A 20,581-nucleotide genomic window follows, 5' to 3' on the forward strand; every position below is an offset into this window, starting at 1 on the left:
AATATAGCAATATAAATCCCCCCCAAAAAAAAATAATTAATAAAAATAAAAATTACTAAGCTTTACAGAATTTTCGAAATATCTAGATTCTCTTGTCTGCATGACAATAGATAGTTGATAAAAAGAATTTTAATGATTAATATCAATTTGAATGACAATTTAAATCGTCAAAATATAATAATTTCTTTAAATAAAGTTTTTTTGAAGCTTATTTAACACTAAAAGTTATATGAAAGTGTTTCAGGACCCGTAAATCTAAAATTTACATTGAATTTATCTCCTTATCAACCAAGTTCAATCCACTTCGCTGTGATTCCTACATTACACCAGCACCCTTCTTAGGCTCAACGTCAACAGCTTCAGTAGGCGAAAAAATATGTCATGAGAGGGATTCGAGCATTGTATTCTCTGAACATCTGGAACTGTGTCTGTACTAGACATTATAAATTTATTTTATCCAATGGCTGTTTGAAAAAGGAGACGACCTTCTTGTAAAATTTTGATCTTCTTGAAAAGTTGGGATAGTTAATTTTATAAAAGTTATAGATTTTTATTCGCTTATTGTTTTAAAATCAGACATCTGTATCTAAAACATCTTTTCATGAAATGTAAATTATTTGAAATGGAGTGTATAACAGTTTTTAGTGCAGTATATACACACAAAAAGTTCAAAAAACATAAAATTGAGTTTTGGCAAGAAGTAAAGTAAAATGTCTCTAGAACCGTATGAAATTTTACTTGATTATGATTATCTACATGAAATTTTATTATCCTATCTGCATGAAATCTGACCTGGGTATGAGCTGATAGGTGTCTGTCTATAAAGAATGGAATGAATAAACTTTAAAATGGAAGCTAATTACACAATGTCAAATAAATACTTAAGGATCGGATAAAAATTCTGTGATTCTTGATAAACTTCAAGTCAAAAGATAGAATTTCTGTTCTATATTATCATTAAGTTTAAATACTAGCAATAATAAGTAAAGAAAAAGCATCTCAACTCTTTACTACAAAAATAAAATAAAAACTTCATTTTATTAAGCTCTATAAATTTAAAGTATTTATTCTTAAAATTGTTATAATTTTCAGTCATTGATTTTATTAGAGTACGTTAACTATTTTGCCTTTTTCTTTGAGATATTTATTACTATTATAATAACGTTAAAAGCAAATATATTTTAAAAAATTGAAAATGCTTTCAAACTTTTGTCATAGCAAAGAAATAAGTAACTAGCATTCACCAAAAGAAAGGGATATGTCTAAAATAATTGAGATCTTTTTGATGTTAAAGATGGGTATAGGATAAAAAACAGCTGGAAGTCGACTTAAAGACTTGTGACTTAGAAATGAAAATGAAAGAAGGGTTTAAAAACCAACATCAAACCGAAAATCCTCAAGTAAAAATGAACTATAATTAAAATTTTTTGCAAAAAAAGCATCTGCAATTCTGTTACTCTTTCTAGAAATGTCTAATACACGGCAGAGTTGCGTAGTATTGTTTTGCTTATAAGCTAAAAAATGCTGTGTTTAGTGCAAATGATAGTTTGGGATGGTCGGTGATGCATGTTGTCTTTTATGTTGAAAAGGTATGGAATTTGTACTGTCGCTGTCTACAAATAATATAGTTATGATCTGGAGATAATTTTTTCACTTAATTCTGCTGTTGAATTTGTTTAACATGAGTCTTCTTGAATTTATTTCAGAGCTAACGAATTCAAAGTAGCATGGAGATCATTATTGATTATCATAATTCATCAGTTGAAAAATATTTTGGAATGAACATTTGTTTTGAATGTTTTGAAAATGAACGATGGATTTACTAATAAAATAATGTCTATCCATGCAGTTGGGATATGTTTAGTTAGGTGGAATCCCATTTAGAAGTTACATGAGCGCTTTTTGTAGCAGACTAGCCATATTGAACGTAAACTCACATTCATATAAGAGAATATTACTTTGGATGGCATCCCTTCTCTGAACTTCTCCACTTCAGCTACGGGGAGGCGTCCGGTTGGAGAAAAAGAATTCAATATTCAGAAGAAATATTTTTTTAATTATTATTATTTGAGTAAGATTATGGGGAAGGGAGTTTGATTTCACAGGAACTCAGAAATATTACAATTTTCTTAAAAGTTTTTACTATATAAAGCAAATATTACAGAAATCTTCTTTTTTCTTAATGCCTTGCAGTATTGCAAAAGATAATACATGCTTCGACACACGGTAGAGTGGACTTCGTCTCAGATTGAGTTCATTGTTAGGTCCTTAAATTTATTCTCTCTATGTTTAAATAATTAAGTGAACATACTACCTAGATAGAGGAATAAATACAAGTTGAAGTGACATATATACATCAGTTATTCAGCTTTTTATATTTTTATAGGAAGAAATAAAGTACGTGTCACAGTACAGCAAAAGAAAACAACCCATCAAAGATCAGATGACATGCATTATTACGTTTGTTTGATTCATGTGAATTGACTCCATTGTGACGAAAATATTTCAGATTTTAGCTGGCCTGAAAATAAAATTTAAATACATAACTTGGGCTGCCTGACTTCAAATTTCAGGCATTAATAAGATTGAAACGTTGAAATTAGGGATTGCAATATCGGACCAAAATTTCAATACCGGTATTCGGTATTTTTTAGATCTTAATACCGGGATACCGGTTTTAATACTGATACTAGAAATTTTAGAAAAACAAAGAAAACACAGGTTTTTTTTTGTTTGTTTTATTTGCTAGTTTTATTAGAGAGTGTAAATATCACAAAAAATAATTTGTAACTTTTAAATAATAACAGTATAGAAAGAATCACAAAAAAGTAAAGGGACATCTTATTTATTTAAATCACAAAAAAGGTGTAAATATCACTATTCAGCCTGTGGTACTATTACAAATTTTTGAAATGTGATCTTAAAAAACATAATGCATCAATTGTACTGTCATTAAGCCTGAAAAGTTATTTTGTGTGAAAATTACCAGCTGTCGAAAACGCTCTTTCGGCATCTACGCTAGTTGGTGGTACTATTAGTAATGCGCGATATACTTCTTCCAAGTATTTTCCTCTAAATCCCTCATCTTCAAATAAATCGTTTCTCATCGGATGGTTTTGGATATAGCTGATTTCAGTATTCTATTTTGGCTCATTGATTTTTTTTTATTTATCGCTAATTATATTTTTTATTCAAGAGACAATTCCTTTTCACTATTGACATTGGTGTCATCATAATCTTCGATAACTGAACCGAATTCTACTGAATTTGGATAGGTTTGTGGGTAAAAAATTTTAAGAAAATTTGCTCTAAACTTAATCAGATTTGAATTGGTTATTTTCTTTTCTTCTTTTTCATTTTCATTTTCATTTTTAAAGTCATTATAATTATGTAAATACCGTAAGACATTTTCTATTTCTGTATGCTTTCTTCTGTGCGATTTTTCAAGGTAATATATAATTCTTCAGATAGTGATGTGGCTGTTCTTTCAGTGACGACTACATGAAATTTATTGTTGCATTAGCTGTTAATAAATTAGAATCTCTCCGACATAATGCCTCAATAGTCATTTTTATTGGAAGTAGAGCTGATATAGTTCTGGATATTAAGTCTGAAACTATCTGAAAAATTTATTAACAGGTTTAAGTAGATTATTGCTTTTTGGATTGGATTTCTCAGTTTCAAAAATCGTTCCATCATCAGGAGTAAACTGTTCCAACGTCTTTTAGAATCTAATATTAACATATATTCTGTTTTATTTTCAGTTAGTATATATTTTAGTAATATGTCATTTATTATAGGGGAACGTTTAAATATCTTAACAATTTTTCGAACTTTATAAATTATAGGAAGCAATTCTTGATGGGGTAATATTTCATCCTCATTAGCAATATCTTCTTCAAGAACTACATTGTCATTATCTACATTGTCAATATCACTCTCACTCTTATTCTCTTCAAAGTTGGAATCCGAAGTTTTTATATACACTGTATTTGGATTCTTCTGTTCTTTAATTTTTTGGTATAATACATTTATTACTCCTAATTGAATTCCATGTGCATAGCACAATTGCTGATTTGCGCCAATCAACTTTCTAACTTTTTTCATAACTGTTGCTCCATCAGTCGTTATGGATACAATATCTTCTTTCAGGGATAATCTATGTTTCGCTAATTTAGATTTAAGCAATTAATTAAGCCATTAATTAGCTAATTATTTTCGCCCGTTAGGGAGACATAAAACAAAAACGTACACTATTTTACTATGTTCGCGATCCCTGAACATGTAGTGGAGACAATTTTAAAAATGTCTAGTAAATACCGACAAAACGGTATTTAAACTTGCGAATACCGTTATTACAAAATTGTACAAATGGCTCAAAATATCGGTATTCGGTATCCCGGTATCCTGGTATTGCAATCCCTAGTTGAAACTAAAGGTTTTACTAAAACCATGCAAGCTTTTTATATATAAAAAATTCGCATTATCTGTATTATATCCGCCTGGTGTGGTATGGAAGTTTGGAGAAGAGTTCGCGGCTCAAGTGCCATCTTTGCTGTCTGACCACTGGCCAGAATTTCAAAATCCATTGCAGAATAGCTCTCAATCATCTTTAAAACGAGATGTTACCGTAACTTGATCAAACTAAAATAAATCCATACCATGTAGATGCTTTTTGTTATTTTAATTGATATAAAATAAAAAAAAAGTTATGTTGCGAATGTTTTAGAAGTTTTTTTCCCTGTTCCTTCTCAAAAGAAGAAATTTTTAGTATTTGAGCTGTGAATATTAAATAATAATAAAATAATCTGATTTCTCTCAGAAAATTAAGAAAAAAGTCTATCAAATTTAAAACTCTGTAATTTTTTCCTTCTTAGAAAAGGATATTAATTCTACATCTAAGAATTGCACAATAAATATTGTGGGAAATTTCATTTTTTATATTTCGTGTCATACCAGCATTTTAAATTACCTTACCTTAATCTAGATAAGATTCTTAAATACTATTTTATAAATTAATTAAATGATAAAGAATATTTTTTTCTTTGTAAAATTCTCCAAATTTCTTTAATCTGTTATGTATACGAGATCACATGTCAGATAAAAATGTATATATTGCTTTTGTTAAGCAATAGTATCTTAAACTTGTGGGAGTGGTTACTCCAAACTTTCTCACATACTATCTATTATAGGTGCTATTCGCCTCAACCAGTACAAAATTGTGGATTTTTAGTAAGGCCGCGAATACGTTGTTTGGCATGGGCGTACAATAGTTACGAAATTGGCATGGATTTAACATTTTTACTGAATCTATTATGCGATCATTGGTGAAAAATTCCTGGCATATGATTTATAGTTACCAAAACTTTGAATTTGTGTTTCAAATGGATTTTTTCCAGACGATCAAAATCAAAGTTTGATGCAGAACTACAATTGTAGTCACAAAATCACTTACCAAATTTCATGCAGTTAAGTCTTTATCTTTTTGAGTTATGAGTGTACATGTCTGTGACAGTACTGATCGACGGACGGTTTACTCTGTGACGGATTTGATTTCGAATTTGATAGATACCTATATTTTAGGTGTTAAGCCTTTGTACCAAATCTTATCCATATAGCTCCCTTTGTTTTGTAGTTATCGTGTTAAATTATATTCGGACAGTCGGACAAATAGACTTCATCCGAATGGATTTGGCTCAAAATTTGATAGGAATTTACCAATTTGGTGTGTAAAGACCATATACCAAATTGCATCTGTCTAGCTCAAAGCTTTTTGGGTTAGCTTTGTGACAAATAAGGAGACATAATGCCAAAAATGTGTTTTTTGAACTCTAGGAAATCTAAAGTGTGGATATTCGAATTTTTTGACCGTTACAAAATTTTCTCCATACTTCATATGCGAGAAGATAAAATAATACTAAAAGCAAATGTGCACATTTGTTCTTCAGAACAAACTGCCGGATATCTGAAATGTGCATCTCAAAGCAAATTTTTTAGGATGATTTCAATTAAATATTTACTTAATGAAAAATTAAGCAAAACCTTTGCATTTTCGTTGATGACACTGAAAAATATAATTGCATAAAAGAGATTTTTACATTATTTACAACTCTCTTAAAAATACCTTTTCAATGATATTAGTTAAACAGCAATAGAATTTCAACTTTGGTTTTGGCAAAATTTTCACAAGTATTTTTTAGTTTGTCTCTAAGAATGCTTTTCACTGCTTTGGTCATATCTATAGTTTTATTGTTTATCAAAATTTGAATGACGCATCTTACACATTCTTAATGCTTGTTGGTAAAGACTTTTTATTTTTTGGATACTAATTTTACTTTCTTTATGCATATGTGTAAATTATTTCGGTTTTTGTTCTGTTTATTTTAAAGTAATGTATTTTATGTTAGTCTTAACATGCCTTCATGATTATTTTTTAATTACAATTTTTTATATCGTTTCAAAATAGTAGTATTTTGTAAATTAAGTGTTTAGTTAGCTTTTATTATTATCATTTAACTTGATTTGTTTTGTATTTGTAAAAGAGGAGAACGCCTTGCTTAATTATAAAATTCATTCTACAGTAAAGAGGAAATTCTATTTATTTATATTTTAAAAGAAATTCAAAGTTGCATTTTGTATTTTTAAATTACGTTATATGAATGCAAAAACGTTACTACTATTATACAAAGGATTTTATATTCATAATATCGTTGATTGAAACCGTTGATTTACCTTTATATATATTTATGACATTTTTTTACTTCTTCGTTTAGTTCAAATGAATTTCTCTTAACTTACATATTACACATTTAACTTCAAAGTAAAGAGGAAATTTTAGATATAACCGTGAGGGAATGGGACACAATTTATCGATCTTTATGGGTAAAAATAACTTCCAGGTTAGTAATGATTAAAACTGGATTAAATAGAGAAAGAAAATAAAAAAAAAAAGTAAAGAAGACGAGAAAGATTTTACAGAAAATATCACTGCTCATTTCAAATTAAAAAATATAAGCAAACAAAACCATTAAAAATCTTTAAAACGCATAGATAATAATAGAGCTTTATTTCTATTATTTTTAATAATTGCACTGAACACGGTATTATTAAAAATGATGTCTGAAATCGATTCGAAACAAATCACTTGGTAAACAATTTAAAATTCTAGTCTGCCCTCAAAGTCTGGGCTGATTAAATCATTATTTATTTTAAATTTAACAGATTCGAATAAATTTTATACGTGAACTAAAACTGATGAGTAAAGAATACGATCTACATAAAGTTTGAAACGAAATTATTGAAACAGATAAAAATAATTTCATTCCTTGATATGTTTTATGTCTAATTTAATTAAAATTGCAAGGTACATTAACCTTGTTTATTTGCCACCAAAACATATTTGAAATGGTGTCAGGCACCTGGAGTAAACAAAATAATTCTCCGCGCAAGATCTTTTCCTTAAATAACTGTGATGTCTATTTCTGTCTACAATTTGGGTGTTTTCTGACTGAAGTAGGAATAAACATGGGTATATAAACATTTAAAGAGGTACAAACGATTTCTTTTCTCAATTAACTGACAATGTGTAATATTTATTAAATGTAAATTCTCTTTTATATATCTTTTTTCTTTGAAACTAAGTGACGGTATTCTTTTAAAAATTTTTTTATTCATTTATTTGAAACAAATTCAAATAAATAAATAAAAAATTCAATCTCTGAATTTGATTCTTACCTAAGACTATACATTTATAAACAATTCCACAGTTAAATGGCTATTATTGTGCTAGCAGTTTTGTTGATATTTTATTTTTCGAATAAACCATGAGTCAGAATTGAACATTATTTCGCTTCGACGTAATCTGTAAACAATTCTAAGGATCAGAATGACTCATTTACCAGAATGGCTGATAACACAAAATGATTTTTAATAGCAGGCAGTCGCAGCAATATCGTAAAGTATTTCGTGCTTCCAACCGACGGTGTTAGAAAATGTTTCTAGACATAAATATTGACATCCGTTTTAAGTTACTTCCTTGTTATTGATTTTGAGAAACGTGTCTGTTATCAACACATATTATCTTAGGATTGCATCTCAAAACCCGCAAATGCAAAATTTCTATTCTTACGAAATGTTCTTCTTCTTATATTATTTGTATACCCTTACAAAAAAAAACATTTTGAGCCCCTTTTAATTATTTAATAGTAAACATTCTACTTATATCTTTTCGCATTATGTTTCAACTTTATTGCCTACAGCGATGAAATTTAACAATAGTTTCATTTTCGCAGTTAAAATGAAAAAAATCATTTACAGAACAGATCAGAATCATATCGGAAACATTTCATTTGTCATTAGATAAATGATTAGATAAGTGATTAGACTTGTGACTGATGCATTGTTTACCACAGTATCAGTTCCATTAATAACACAAGAGGATTGTAATTCTGGATAGCTTCCTGAAAGTTCCACGTTTTTTATTTCATATCCGAAAGAATTGAGATTTAAATCATACGCATATAAATTAAACTAATAACGCTTTCTATGTGATATTTTAATATTTAATCCTTCATTGCAAAATAGGGATATATCTTATAAAATAAAAATTTTAGAAATATTTAAGCCTGAAGGAGAAAGATGAGTCTAATAAAATGATATTTGCCTTGTATCTTTATGAAAAAATTGAATTCGAAATTGTTTTGAGCGATTTCTGAAAATAAACATATACTATCTAAAAAAATTTCCAATGACCGATTCTCAGAAACTTACACTTTCTTATACTTACTTTTCTTTAGAATTTTTAGATAGCATTTTTATTTAATTTGTTAACGAATTATTTTACATAATTTTTTGAATTTTAAAATCTTGATTCATTTTTTTGTATTGATTTTATCAAATCTCATTTCTTTTATATGTTTTCTTCCCAACTTGTATTCTCTCCCTTAGTATATTAATTCTATATCACAGTCATTTTGGAGAAGTTACTTTTTCGAATATTTACTGTCCTCCCCTACATATACTGAAATGGGAATTTTTATAATAAAAGTACGTTTCTTGACTTAAGTAAAACAACTTTCTTGACTTGAATAAAATAAAATAAATAAAAGAAAAAGCTAACCAGGAAAGAATGACTTTCTCAACAATGAAAATTGTCGAAATTTAGTTTTCATATTTTTCCTTGTAATTGTTTAAAAGATGATCTGCAAAATGCCTTCAATCATTTTAAATACATTAAAAATATATTTTATATTAAAAAAAAGATAACCATACCTCAGTTTAAGATTATTTGAAGAGAACTATAACTTTTTTAGCAAAGATTTAAGAAATAACATTAACGGAGCCTTAATCACGTATTTTCTTCTTATCCATTTTTGAAATTTCATTCTTTCATATTATATTTCATTCATATTTCATTAAAAAAGAAAAAAAAGCCCGGCTATTTAATTCATTAAAAATAAATCAAAACTTAAGATTTTTAAGACTTTATTTTCCACAAATTGTAAAAATCACGCATTTCATTAGAAAAAGAAAAGGCTGCATCTGGAAAAACGATTGCAGTTTGTGTAAACGACTTCCACACATGTTTTTACAAATATTTTTTCTCTTTGAAATAGAATAAACAATTATTTAATTGCGCTTTCAATTTCGATTTCATTAGAAACTGTCATCTTGCAAATAGTTTTTATCCGTTCGATAGTTTTAATAAAAAATTAGTTTTTGAGAAATCGGATGGAAAAACAGACACTTGCAAAGTTTACAAAAACAGCAGTTCAAATTTAAAGAAAAAATTGCTAAGCTGTAAATGGATTGATGAAAATGCATAGAATGCATCAGTTTTTTTTTTTCGCTGCCTTAAAATTGCATTCATGGAATACCACGTGAAGATGATTCAGAGCTTTCTGTTGTTATAAATGTAACCTGATGCTAAAATTATCATTTTAGTTTGGGTGTTTTGTCTTTTTCTTAGCTTACATATAATAATACCTACTTAAAATGTTTTCTGTATAATTGTTTACAGCCTTCTGAAACTTTTTTTATTATTGTATTTGTTTCTCAAAATCTACAATTATTTAAAAGATTCTAATATTTTAATGTGATGAGAACCGTTACTATGAATTTCAAATTTTACTTTTTAAAAGTTTTTGTTGTTATAAAAAGCGAAGTCTTTTGAAAAATAGTTCTGAATCTTTTTGTATGACGTAATAGAGTTTTATTCATTCGAAAATTTAACAATATGATTCCTGACCTTCCCCAAGTACTTTTATCGTTAAAAGAAGACTTTTCAAAAATAGTTCTGAAGCTTTCTGTATGACGTAATAGAGTTTTATTTATTCAAAAACTTTACAATATGATTCCTGTACTGCCTCATGTACTTTTATCGGTACTGCATTTTGGCTCAATGTACTAATTTTTACAAGAATATGGACTGTCATTGCATATTTGGATTATGAGTAATTGTCTCCTTGAATCCGAGCACTGTGGAGTTAAAATAATACGGTAGGCGTAAATCGAATGGTATTCTTTATGACACTCTTGGGAGCTTACCTCTTTTTTTCAAACAATACACATATTTCCTTTAGGTCTAAAAAACATGACCTTGAAAAGCAACAGGAAAAATAATTGATTGTTTTGAGATAAATTATTAGTGTGATGCATTGAAATAATTTTGATCTTAATTAATTACACAAATATCGAAAATATAATTTATTTAAAAAAAATATACATGGTATGTTAAAAGTTCCCCTGATCTTTTTTCATATGACGGGAGGGGGTATTAAAAGGAAACGCGAATACTTTTGAGCATAATAATAAAAAATACATTTAATAACAATATGAGACGAAAATGAAAATTTTGCCGATTTACCATTTTTCGACATAACCGTCATTCATGTTGAAGCGTTTGTCCCAATACTGGATCAGTTCGAAAATTCGGGACTCACAGAACGCTATCGGCAGCGAGTAAAGCCTCTAACCTACAGCCTGTTTGAGGTGGCAGTCAGAGTTAAACTTCTGATCACTACGGAATTTATTCATGGGTCTAAACAGATGAAAACCTGAAGGCTTCGAGCCAGGGCTTTTTTCCGGCAAGTCCCGGAAACAGTCCTTCCTCTCCCCTCCCCTTCCCCCTCCATATTTGTGAAAACTGGAAAGATTCGTTTGACAAGTTTTGAATCACCCACAATACAGCCCGGACATATAATCCTTAGGTTTCTTGTTTGCACCCATGAAAAAGTTACTCGGAGTCAGAAACCTCATTCTAACCATGACTTAACAGCGGTTCTATTCACATCCGACAGCGTTCTATGAAACCTGGATTTTCAAAACTGTTCCAATGCTGGGACAAATGCTTCAACATGAATGCCAGTTATACTGAAAAATAGCAAATTGCCAATATTTTCATTTCCGTTTCATAATATCATTGATTGATTTTTTTATTATTATATTCAAAATTATATGCCTTATTTATTGATGTGCCTTTGTATTTTATCTTAAATAGAATTGCGGATTAGCGTTTAAGTGAATGTGTCTTTAAAATATTTTTTAAGCTCATTAGAATTTAACAGCATTCGAATTGTGAATTTAGTAATCGGAATGGCAAAAATTTGAAATAAGCCAACTTAAAGCAACATTAGAATTCTTTATCCTCAAATATGTTGTTAAGATGCCTCAAGTATTTGCTCTGTTTATCAAAAAGTAAACAAGATAGAACTTTAGATAAGCAAACGCAACATTCCTTCAAACTGAATGAAGGTTATTGTACCTTCAAGAGAAATTTCGTTCGTGATCTTAGTTTGAAATTGAAGTTGAGGTCTTGACATTATAATATATAATCTCGAATCTTGTAATATTTTTACAAATTCATCTAGAGTAAAGACATTTTTTATTTGTATAAAGATAGGCAAGTTTATTTGACAGAATTTGTAAGCCAAAGCTCATTCGAATATTTATTTTAAAATCATCATTATTTTTTCTTAATCCTGACCGTCTCTGGAAGCGCATAGTTATAAAATTATGAAAAATGTTACAATATGAAAATAAAACTAAGAAAAATTGGAAGCATTTATATATTGTATTAAGTTCAGTTTAGCTGAATTAACATCTCATTTTGAAGTGGCACTAGAGGATTATGGGATCATAGAAGATGAGAGCGAAATATCGATTACAGAAAAAAGTTGTTAAAGATGTGACTTGTTTAAAATTATGTTATTAGAATCTGTGGGTAATGTACTATAATTTCAAATTTTGTCATTCTCAGAAAGATTCATCTTTAAATTTCAGTTTTGGTGTTAATTTATTAAACATGTTATAAAACAATATGCTGTGAACATATAACGATTTATTATAATCTAAGTGATAAAATTTTTTAAAGTTTTGAATAAAATGTATAAAAAATATAAAAATGTATAAAAATAATACATTTACTATAATGCAGTTGTATTTTAAGCTTAGTTAAACTTTTCCCTCTGGAGTTGTATCTTTACATCATGAATCGTAGTTTTTAAACATTTTTAATTTAACTTAACTTTTTAACATGTTTTTAAACATGAAATTTCATAATAGATTCTCCATCTGCTTTCTGATATGCTTGTTTTGAAATTTTGGGTATTTATGGGTTCTCGATAACAATTTCTGAATTTTATTATACGATTAAATCTGGAATTTACACAAGAGGCGTCATTTGAATGTAACTTTTAGAAAAAATATGATTTCAAGATTGCCTGATATTTGTAATAATGAAATATAAATTAAAGGCTATAAAGTAGGAAATAGTTTAAATAACATTTATTAGCACATTAATGAATGCATATTTTTAAATACTTTTTTTTAAAAATCTTATTTCTCTTTAATTAGTCTTTTCATTCTCTTGAAACCATGATTTCTTGATAACATTGTCTAGCTCTGCTCATGGTTGAAAGCCCGATTTCATCAAATATGTGCCGTGTATGTAGACCTAGTACTCGTTAATTCTAATGCTAAACATCTAACATCCTCATGTTGACATGTCGATGAAGACTGGAGAGGGAGGGTCAACTCAAGTGTCTCCCACGTAATCTTTGATTACCTTTCAAAATTACCCAGCCTTTCTCAAAATAACCCTTTTGTGGCATAAAAGCAAAACTCAAATTAAATCAAAATAAGCTAGAAAATTAAGTTTAGTGATTTAATACAATTATACTCCCCATATTGGGGGAATAATTTATCTATTCTTTGAGGAGGGTTTAAATTATAAGAATTTATTAATATTTCCATTTCGTTATTTCGCTTTAATATATTATGAGTATATTCGCGTTTTTAATATATGACAGGTGTTCTCATGGGGGATGTTTGAAATATCAAATGAGGTGAATTTACTTTGAAATCGATTTCAACATTTTCCTAATATACAAAGCTAAGCCTTCTAGTCATAAAATTAAATTTTGATTATTCCATTCAATATTCAATCATTTTACCTGTTTAAAACATCGCCATTTTTGAGCACTAATATATTAAAGATCTGTTTCTGACTTATTTTTGAATTGCCATCATTTATCAGCACACCTATGAACAAAAATTTCACTGCTTTAACTACTTTTGCGTCTGTGTTTTTGATAGTTAAAAAATACACGTATTTTCTGTATTGAAAGAAATACGAGCTTTTTCTTTAAAACACAGTTTTCCTACTATTTTTTAAAGGGAATTTTCTTTAATTGGAGATCTCTTCTGATAATACGAAAGTAGGAGACGTGTCTGCGATGATGCAAAGAAAAATTATTCTGCAAATGATTTCATGAGTATAACAGAGAATGGACTCTTTCATTTTTCGTATGATCTTTCCAAGGTTTTCCTTGTCTTTATCGAAGTAACGGAGAATTTTCCTCGTAAGGTTACGACAGTGGTTTCACGAATTCCTCATTTGAATAGTTTGAGGTTTCAGATCCGTACTTCCTTCCCTCATTTTTTATTTTTAGAGATCAAAATGTATGCAATTGGTTGACTGTTGAGTTCACTGAAGATGCTTTACAAATATCAGATAATTCAAATTTTAGTTGCAGTTACCTTGAATCTGAATGCTCTAGTGATCAATGAGTATAAATAATCTTAAGAAAGTTCTGCACAATTAAGAGGATCTTATTTCCAAATTCGAAATAATAGAAAATGATAACAAATTTCTTTCCAATTTTAAGTCTCGAAGAAAAAGCTATAAAGAAAAAAAATGATTGCATGGAATAAATTTATAATTATTTTTATTATAAAAATTAAATTAAAATAATGTTAACAAAGAATATTTTGTAGGAAATTTTTTACAGTAACCAATTCTAATTATTTTATTATCATTCATTGTGCTTTGATAATAATATACTTAATAGGTAATCGTATTTAATTAGGATAACTTTTTCATTCTTGCATTCAGTTTTATAAAAAATAAATAACTTACTCTTATTATTGCAATATTTGCAATTATTTCCAATAGTTTAAAAATATATACGTTAGTATTTTTTGTATTCATACTTTCAAGTGTGTTTTTTTAGAGAGAACTTCTTTTCTAACAACTCTTTAAGAAAATATTATTTAAATGGTACATAATGTTTTATCCAGGCAGTAAACAAAGACACATCTGTATATACACCAGGTTGATTGGGTTCTGCACATCCGATACCCCAGGACACGATTCCTATGAGAAAAGTTTCTCCGTTCCTGGTTTGAATGAGTGGTCCTCCAGAATCCCCCTGAAAGCGTAGCAAAAATTTAAGACATCAAAGCACACATGCAAGAAAAAAAAAGAATGCACTTTTATTTAAGCGCGAACTAATTGTTTTAATATTTTATTCCTAAAAAATTGCAGAAGAACAAAATAGCAGTTTTAATTACAATCGTACCATGTTTTTACTATTTTGAATGCTTTATTTAGCCTTCAATTTTCCAAGATGACGTAATAAATTTTTAGCTATATACTTCCAGAGCAGCCGAGCGGCACTTTTGATTTGTGCACATTTTTACAACTTTGTATTGACTACATAATTATAGGCTGGTGAAAATTACCAGATGTATCATTACACACGTTTAAATAGATCTAAAAATGATTTTAATATATTAAAAAGCAACTAACTTATTTAAAAGTAGTTTAATCTTAAACACCGTTTGTTGTCAGTTTATGTAATGAAACCCTAGATTTTAAACCGTTGAAGTTGTGCAACTTTCATCATCACCTTATGTTTGGCTCAGCATATCCTACACTGGAACTTGTTTTATAAAACAGTACCATATTACTACTGCTTTTATAATTAAAATAAAATTTGTATAGAATTTCACAGAATTCTTTTTATTCCATGATACGCGTAGAAGCATGTATTATGTCATTTACCTGCGATTTTGTCGATTGTAACTTTTTTCATAAAATCAACTTGTATTGTTATTGGCTATTGTAGCTTGAAAAATTAATTTTAAATTTTAAATACTGAATGGAAAACACAGCGGAGTTACTTTAGAAATTAACAACGAAGAGCTGAACTTTCCGAAGTGGTCGCAAGATGTTCTGAAGTTGATAAAATAAGATATATACATGCAGAGGCTTAACTCTTTATTATTATTTTCACAAATTTCAGATTTCAAAAGCTGGGAGAAAAATTAATTCTTTAGTACTTAACAAAATTACCTAAATTTTTTTTTCCATTCCGTATAAGAAATTTCTTCCAATTCTGACATAAACTTCTGAATTAATCACAAAAACAGATTGAAAAAAAATCATGAAAATTTATATTGAATTAATCATTTTTTTACAATGCATGTCCTTATTTTTCTAATACAACGGATGAAAGCTTTGAAAATGTTCATTTCATGTAATCTTAATATCTTAAGTTGAAACATCATTTCCGCAGTTCACTCGAAAATAATTTCTTAAGTCTTGTTTCTAACAAAAAACGAAACAAAGAATAATTTAAAATTTTGAAATATACTTCATGAATTATTAAATTTAATTTTGAAATAATATGTTTTCTAAAATGAAGTTATTTTTTTAATCCTAATGGTAGCTAACTTCATGACATTCGAAAGCGACTCTGTAATATTTTGTAGATATAAAATTTAAGAAAATTATTTAATAAAACTTGACAATCTTATATGAAAGTCGTGTTTTTAAGAAAATTATATTGAAAAGTTTAGTATTGATATATAAAAAAAAAGTAAAAAATATATGCTCTTAATCTTCATAATCTCAGAAATTTATACCTTCGTAGAATGTTCGTAATTTTGACCTCATTCGAATTCATTGGTATCTTCTTTGTATACCATTTCCTGGAAGCTTGGAATACAATCGATAGGACGTATAAGTCAATTATGACTTGCCTTTAAACAATAGTCTACTTTTATTTCAGTCAAGTATTATTTTCCAAAAGTTCAACAAAAAGCATTAAAACCACGGCTTTCATATCAAGGTGAAGGATTTTATAATATTAATTGTACTAGAAAACTTTGTATTTTTATTAGGTATGAAAATGATTAGAAACTTCAAAAAATAAGAGAAAATTCTGAATGTCTACAACAAATAAAAAGATCACTGAAATATTGCTGGTAAATATGTATGTTTGTTTATGGTTATAATTGCTGCTGATAGTTAATTAATGATGATAATAGTAGAATAACTTGCATGCTTTTCTGTGATAAAATTTGACTATCAAAACCGCATTACCTTAAAAATATTTTAATTCAAGAAGTAAAATATGATTCAGAGACTGGTGATTTGCTGGAAACAATTAATACTATCAATAATTTAGAAAAATAAGCTTTCATTTTGACAATAAAGGTGACTTGGATTGCATCGATTCACGACTATAAATGGATTGCATCGATTCACGACTATAAATTAGAAATTTTTAAATATTGTGTTCCAAATTTAGATGAAGTAGCATAGAATGAATTTGATACCGCAATAACATTTGCAGAGAGGTTTTATGTCAGGTTCATCAATATTAGTATACAAAAATTTTCAAAAATCCTATTTGATTTCAAATATTTTATTGCAATTTTATATGAAAACTATATTTAAAGAAATTTTTATTTTTGTATTTTTAGTCAGTGCTGCATTTTTTCCTTTTCGTTTTATTGGATGAAATGAATTGTAAAAAACTCATCTATAAAAGAAATATCTGAGTTTATTAACAATTGAAATGGGGTAGCAAGTAAAGAAGGTTTAATGAACCATGTTTGGAATTAATTATTTATTTTTATTTTTAACAAAAGCCTTCGCATGATGATTTGTGTCTTAAAACACTATCCTATCAGGACATTAATTCGTACTATACGCAGCTTCAAGTAAGAGCATTTAACTAATGTTCGATTTCACATATTTCTTTGAAATGTTGAAAATTAATGTATTTAAATAAAGTTCTTTTTTGCTTATTTTTAATTCAATATTTAATTTTTACAATTTCTTTTGATTCTGTCTTAATACTAGGAATAATGAAAAAGTTCGCTCAAACATAACGTCACTGAAAATTTTGAGGTCAAAATCGGGTAACAAGCAAAGAAAAGTTTGAGAAATAAATTGTTTCATTTCAAATTTAACGAATGACTGTACACGATGGATGATGTCATAAATCATCATAAGACCAGAATATTCATTCCTGGTTTATGTAATTTTTAATATGAGCATTTATCTAAGTGCATTTTTTTAAAAATGAAAATTAGGTCCTATTGAGAGGGATTATCTGATGGGATTCTTCTTCATGTAGTAAATAAGGAAAGAATTAAAGGAAAAATAACAAGTAAGGGGAAAATGTTGCTCCAGTAAGTAAAAAATAAGAAACCTGTTTTATGAACGAGGAAACGAGAGTGACTTACCAAAGGAATGAAAAGGTCAAAGCTTTGTCTTTGTATTTCTATGCCAGTGTAGAAGTAAATACTGAAATTATCTTATTTTCTTTAATACTAAAGTTTCCTAAGAAGAGGATTCTTGATTCATATATAAACTCGTGATAAAGAATATTTTTCACTTTTTGTACATGATTCACATACAAAAAGAATAGGAAAAATTGATTTTTGCAAAGAAATATGATTTTAATATGTTTTATTATGAATTACTATGGAAGAATTAATCTTAAATGTATTTGATGAAATCTTATTAATAACCATGCTGACGAAACTTTGAAACAAAATCTGAGAAATTTCTGGTTTTCTAATTTCGTAAAATTCAAATATTAATCTTTGTTTTATAGAATTTATTAATCTTGAAGCGTCTATTAACTCTTAAGATGGCATTTAATCTTAACAGCCAATCTTTAATTTATATAATTAATTTCAGAGTTATCCTTGTGACCAGTGTTTCCATAATGATTTACTAAAGATATTAATTAAGGAATGAGGAGCTATAATTCATTTGTATTTCCTGATTATTATTTCCATTTGTTAAAATCCAAATTTTTAAATACATTTTCCAAACACTCTGCTAAAATAGAAAAAGTACAAAATGATTAAAATTAAAGTATCCCAGCTCAGAAAGTAAAAGCTGTACACAAAAAAAATGCTAATATAATTATACAATGGTAATTTTTATAGGTAGAAGCAACAATATACAAAAGTTCTTTTCTGCTATTTATTTTTCTTTTAATGATTTAATAAAAAGTAAAAAAAATTAAAAATAAAATTAAATTATAGCGTGTGATGTTTTTTTCGTCTTTAGAAAAAATGAGGAGAAATTTCACTGCAAATTTTCTAGAACTATATTTAACCCTTAAGTATTTTTTAATTAGTTTATTGAAATAAAATATGATTGATGCAAACGACATGAGAAGCTTGAATATCCATACTCAGGAGATATAAATATCTTCAGAGTCAGATTTTTTTTTTAAACCAAAAAGGTTATTTAATTTTGATTTATTTTTTTACGTTCGATTCTTTTTTATCGGCAATAACTCAATAAAGTAAAAAGTAACAAATTAAATTTTCTAAATTTTCCATTTCCAATATTTAATGCATTTTCATTAAAAATGATTTCAATTTAAAGAAAATTAATAAATGTACCCATATGGGATAGTATCCTCAATGGGGTTAAATATTTCATTGAAATGCCGGATTAGGGTATAAATAATCCTACATTTGATTTCTTTTATTTTTTGACATTTAGAAAAATATTTTTCAAAAATTCATCATAATAAAATACTTGGCAAGCATCCCTTCCTCCTTCTGCGTAACCTGCACACATTGAAGTTTCAGATACTTCGCGATAAAAATTGAGGCAATCATCGTGCGATATAAGAGCCACTTTAGCTTTCAGCAAATCATTTGATGCCTTTCCTCCTGCAAAAATATTTTAAATATATTATATTGCAATATCACTTCCTTATATCTCATTTTTTAAATGAAAAAACACCGAATTATTCTTTTATTGGATAATAACTAAGAATCATAAGTTACTTTATAGAATAATCATCTTATTTTTGTGATATTGCATATGTTGAACAATGTAATATATTGTAATAGTACAAATACTTTTTGTGATATTTGAAAATGACAAAGTTGCATTAATTGTGTTAATCCATTTTGCTATGCTTAAAATTTATTAAATTAATTCCATGGATTATTCATGTAATTTATCTTTAATTATTATTAATTATAAAGATAATTAATTATATATTATTAATTATAAAGATTTTTAATTATGAAAAAAGAATGGATATTTTCTAAAATATTTAAGGAGAACTAGAACAGATTTTACCTTGCTGTATTTGCTTTGTTAATTATTATTGCTTGCAACAAAATACCATAGTAGAACAAACACTTATAAAGCATGTAATAAATGTCATGGAAGTATTCTTGAGAAATTTTTATCAAATATTGTTAAAAAAAATCTTATTTGCCTTAAAAATCATTCATCATTTTGTAGTTGAAAATGATATTTTTTGTTCAATGAAATTGAAAGAAGTGAATAATATTTGTCATTTATATAAAATATTTTAATTCTCTGCAAGTTGCTATTGTAAAATACGAGGAATACTAGTTTTGTATAAAATATCATCGAAAAATGCGATTTGAGATTTTAAATTACTCGATGAGGAAAATTCACTAATAATTTCTTGCTTGAAGCTTGAAAACGACAATAGATCTTTCATTCCTGCAGTAATATATAACTCAGTATTATATCAGCTCTCTAATTGACGCGTAGCAAAGTCATTAACTAAAGAAAAATTTTAACATTTCCCATTTAAAATAAGAGACATTAATAATCAAGTTTGAAAATTTTATTTTCTTTTAGTTTTCTTTCTTTCTAAGGGGAAAAAAAACCCTCTTTCTTAGAACATAATTTTTAAAGACTATTCTTTCAGATATTTTCTATGGAGCATAGTTAAAATTTCGAAATCAAACGCCATTCATAGAGTGTATTTAAGACAAGTTAAATCCTAAAAAAATTTGTTGAATTTTAAATAGTTTAAAAGGCAATCCAGAAAACTAAGATAAGGATAAACAGGATAAGTTTATAATATCTGCCGAACAAACAGACAACAAAAATTCTTCCTTTGTCAATAATTATAATTTATTTTTTTATTCAAATTTGAGGCTAAAAGATCATCTGCAGCAGAAAAAAAACCTTTAAAATTTCGCTTCTACT

At 27.6% G+C, this 20,581-nt stretch overlaps 1 protein-coding gene across 1 annotated transcript in view; it reads right to left on the reverse strand.

Moving 5' to 3' along the window:
• Positions 1 to 14,395: 14,395 nt before the first annotated feature.
• The window catches only part of LOC129959726 (polyserase-2-like), an 87,955-nt gene continuing 81,769 nt past the window's right edge, over positions 14,396 to 20,581 (reverse strand). Inside the window, exons 14-15 of the mRNA XM_056072617.1 lie at positions 19,136 to 19,272; positions 14,396 to 14,708 (exon numbers count right to left, since the gene is read on the reverse strand). Of these exons, the coding sequence (XP_055928592.1) occupies positions 14,547 to 14,708; positions 19,136 to 19,272 (299 nt within the window). The 3' untranslated portion in view covers positions 14,396 to 14,546. The remainder of the gene's footprint in view (positions 14,709 to 19,135; positions 19,273 to 20,581) is intronic.

This window comes from Argiope bruennichi, chromosome X2, assembly GCF_947563725.1.
Source record: "Argiope bruennichi chromosome X2, qqArgBrue1.1, whole genome shotgun sequence".
In the NCBI taxonomy this organism is placed as follows: domain Eukaryota; kingdom Metazoa; phylum Arthropoda; class Arachnida; order Araneae; family Araneidae; genus Argiope; species Argiope bruennichi.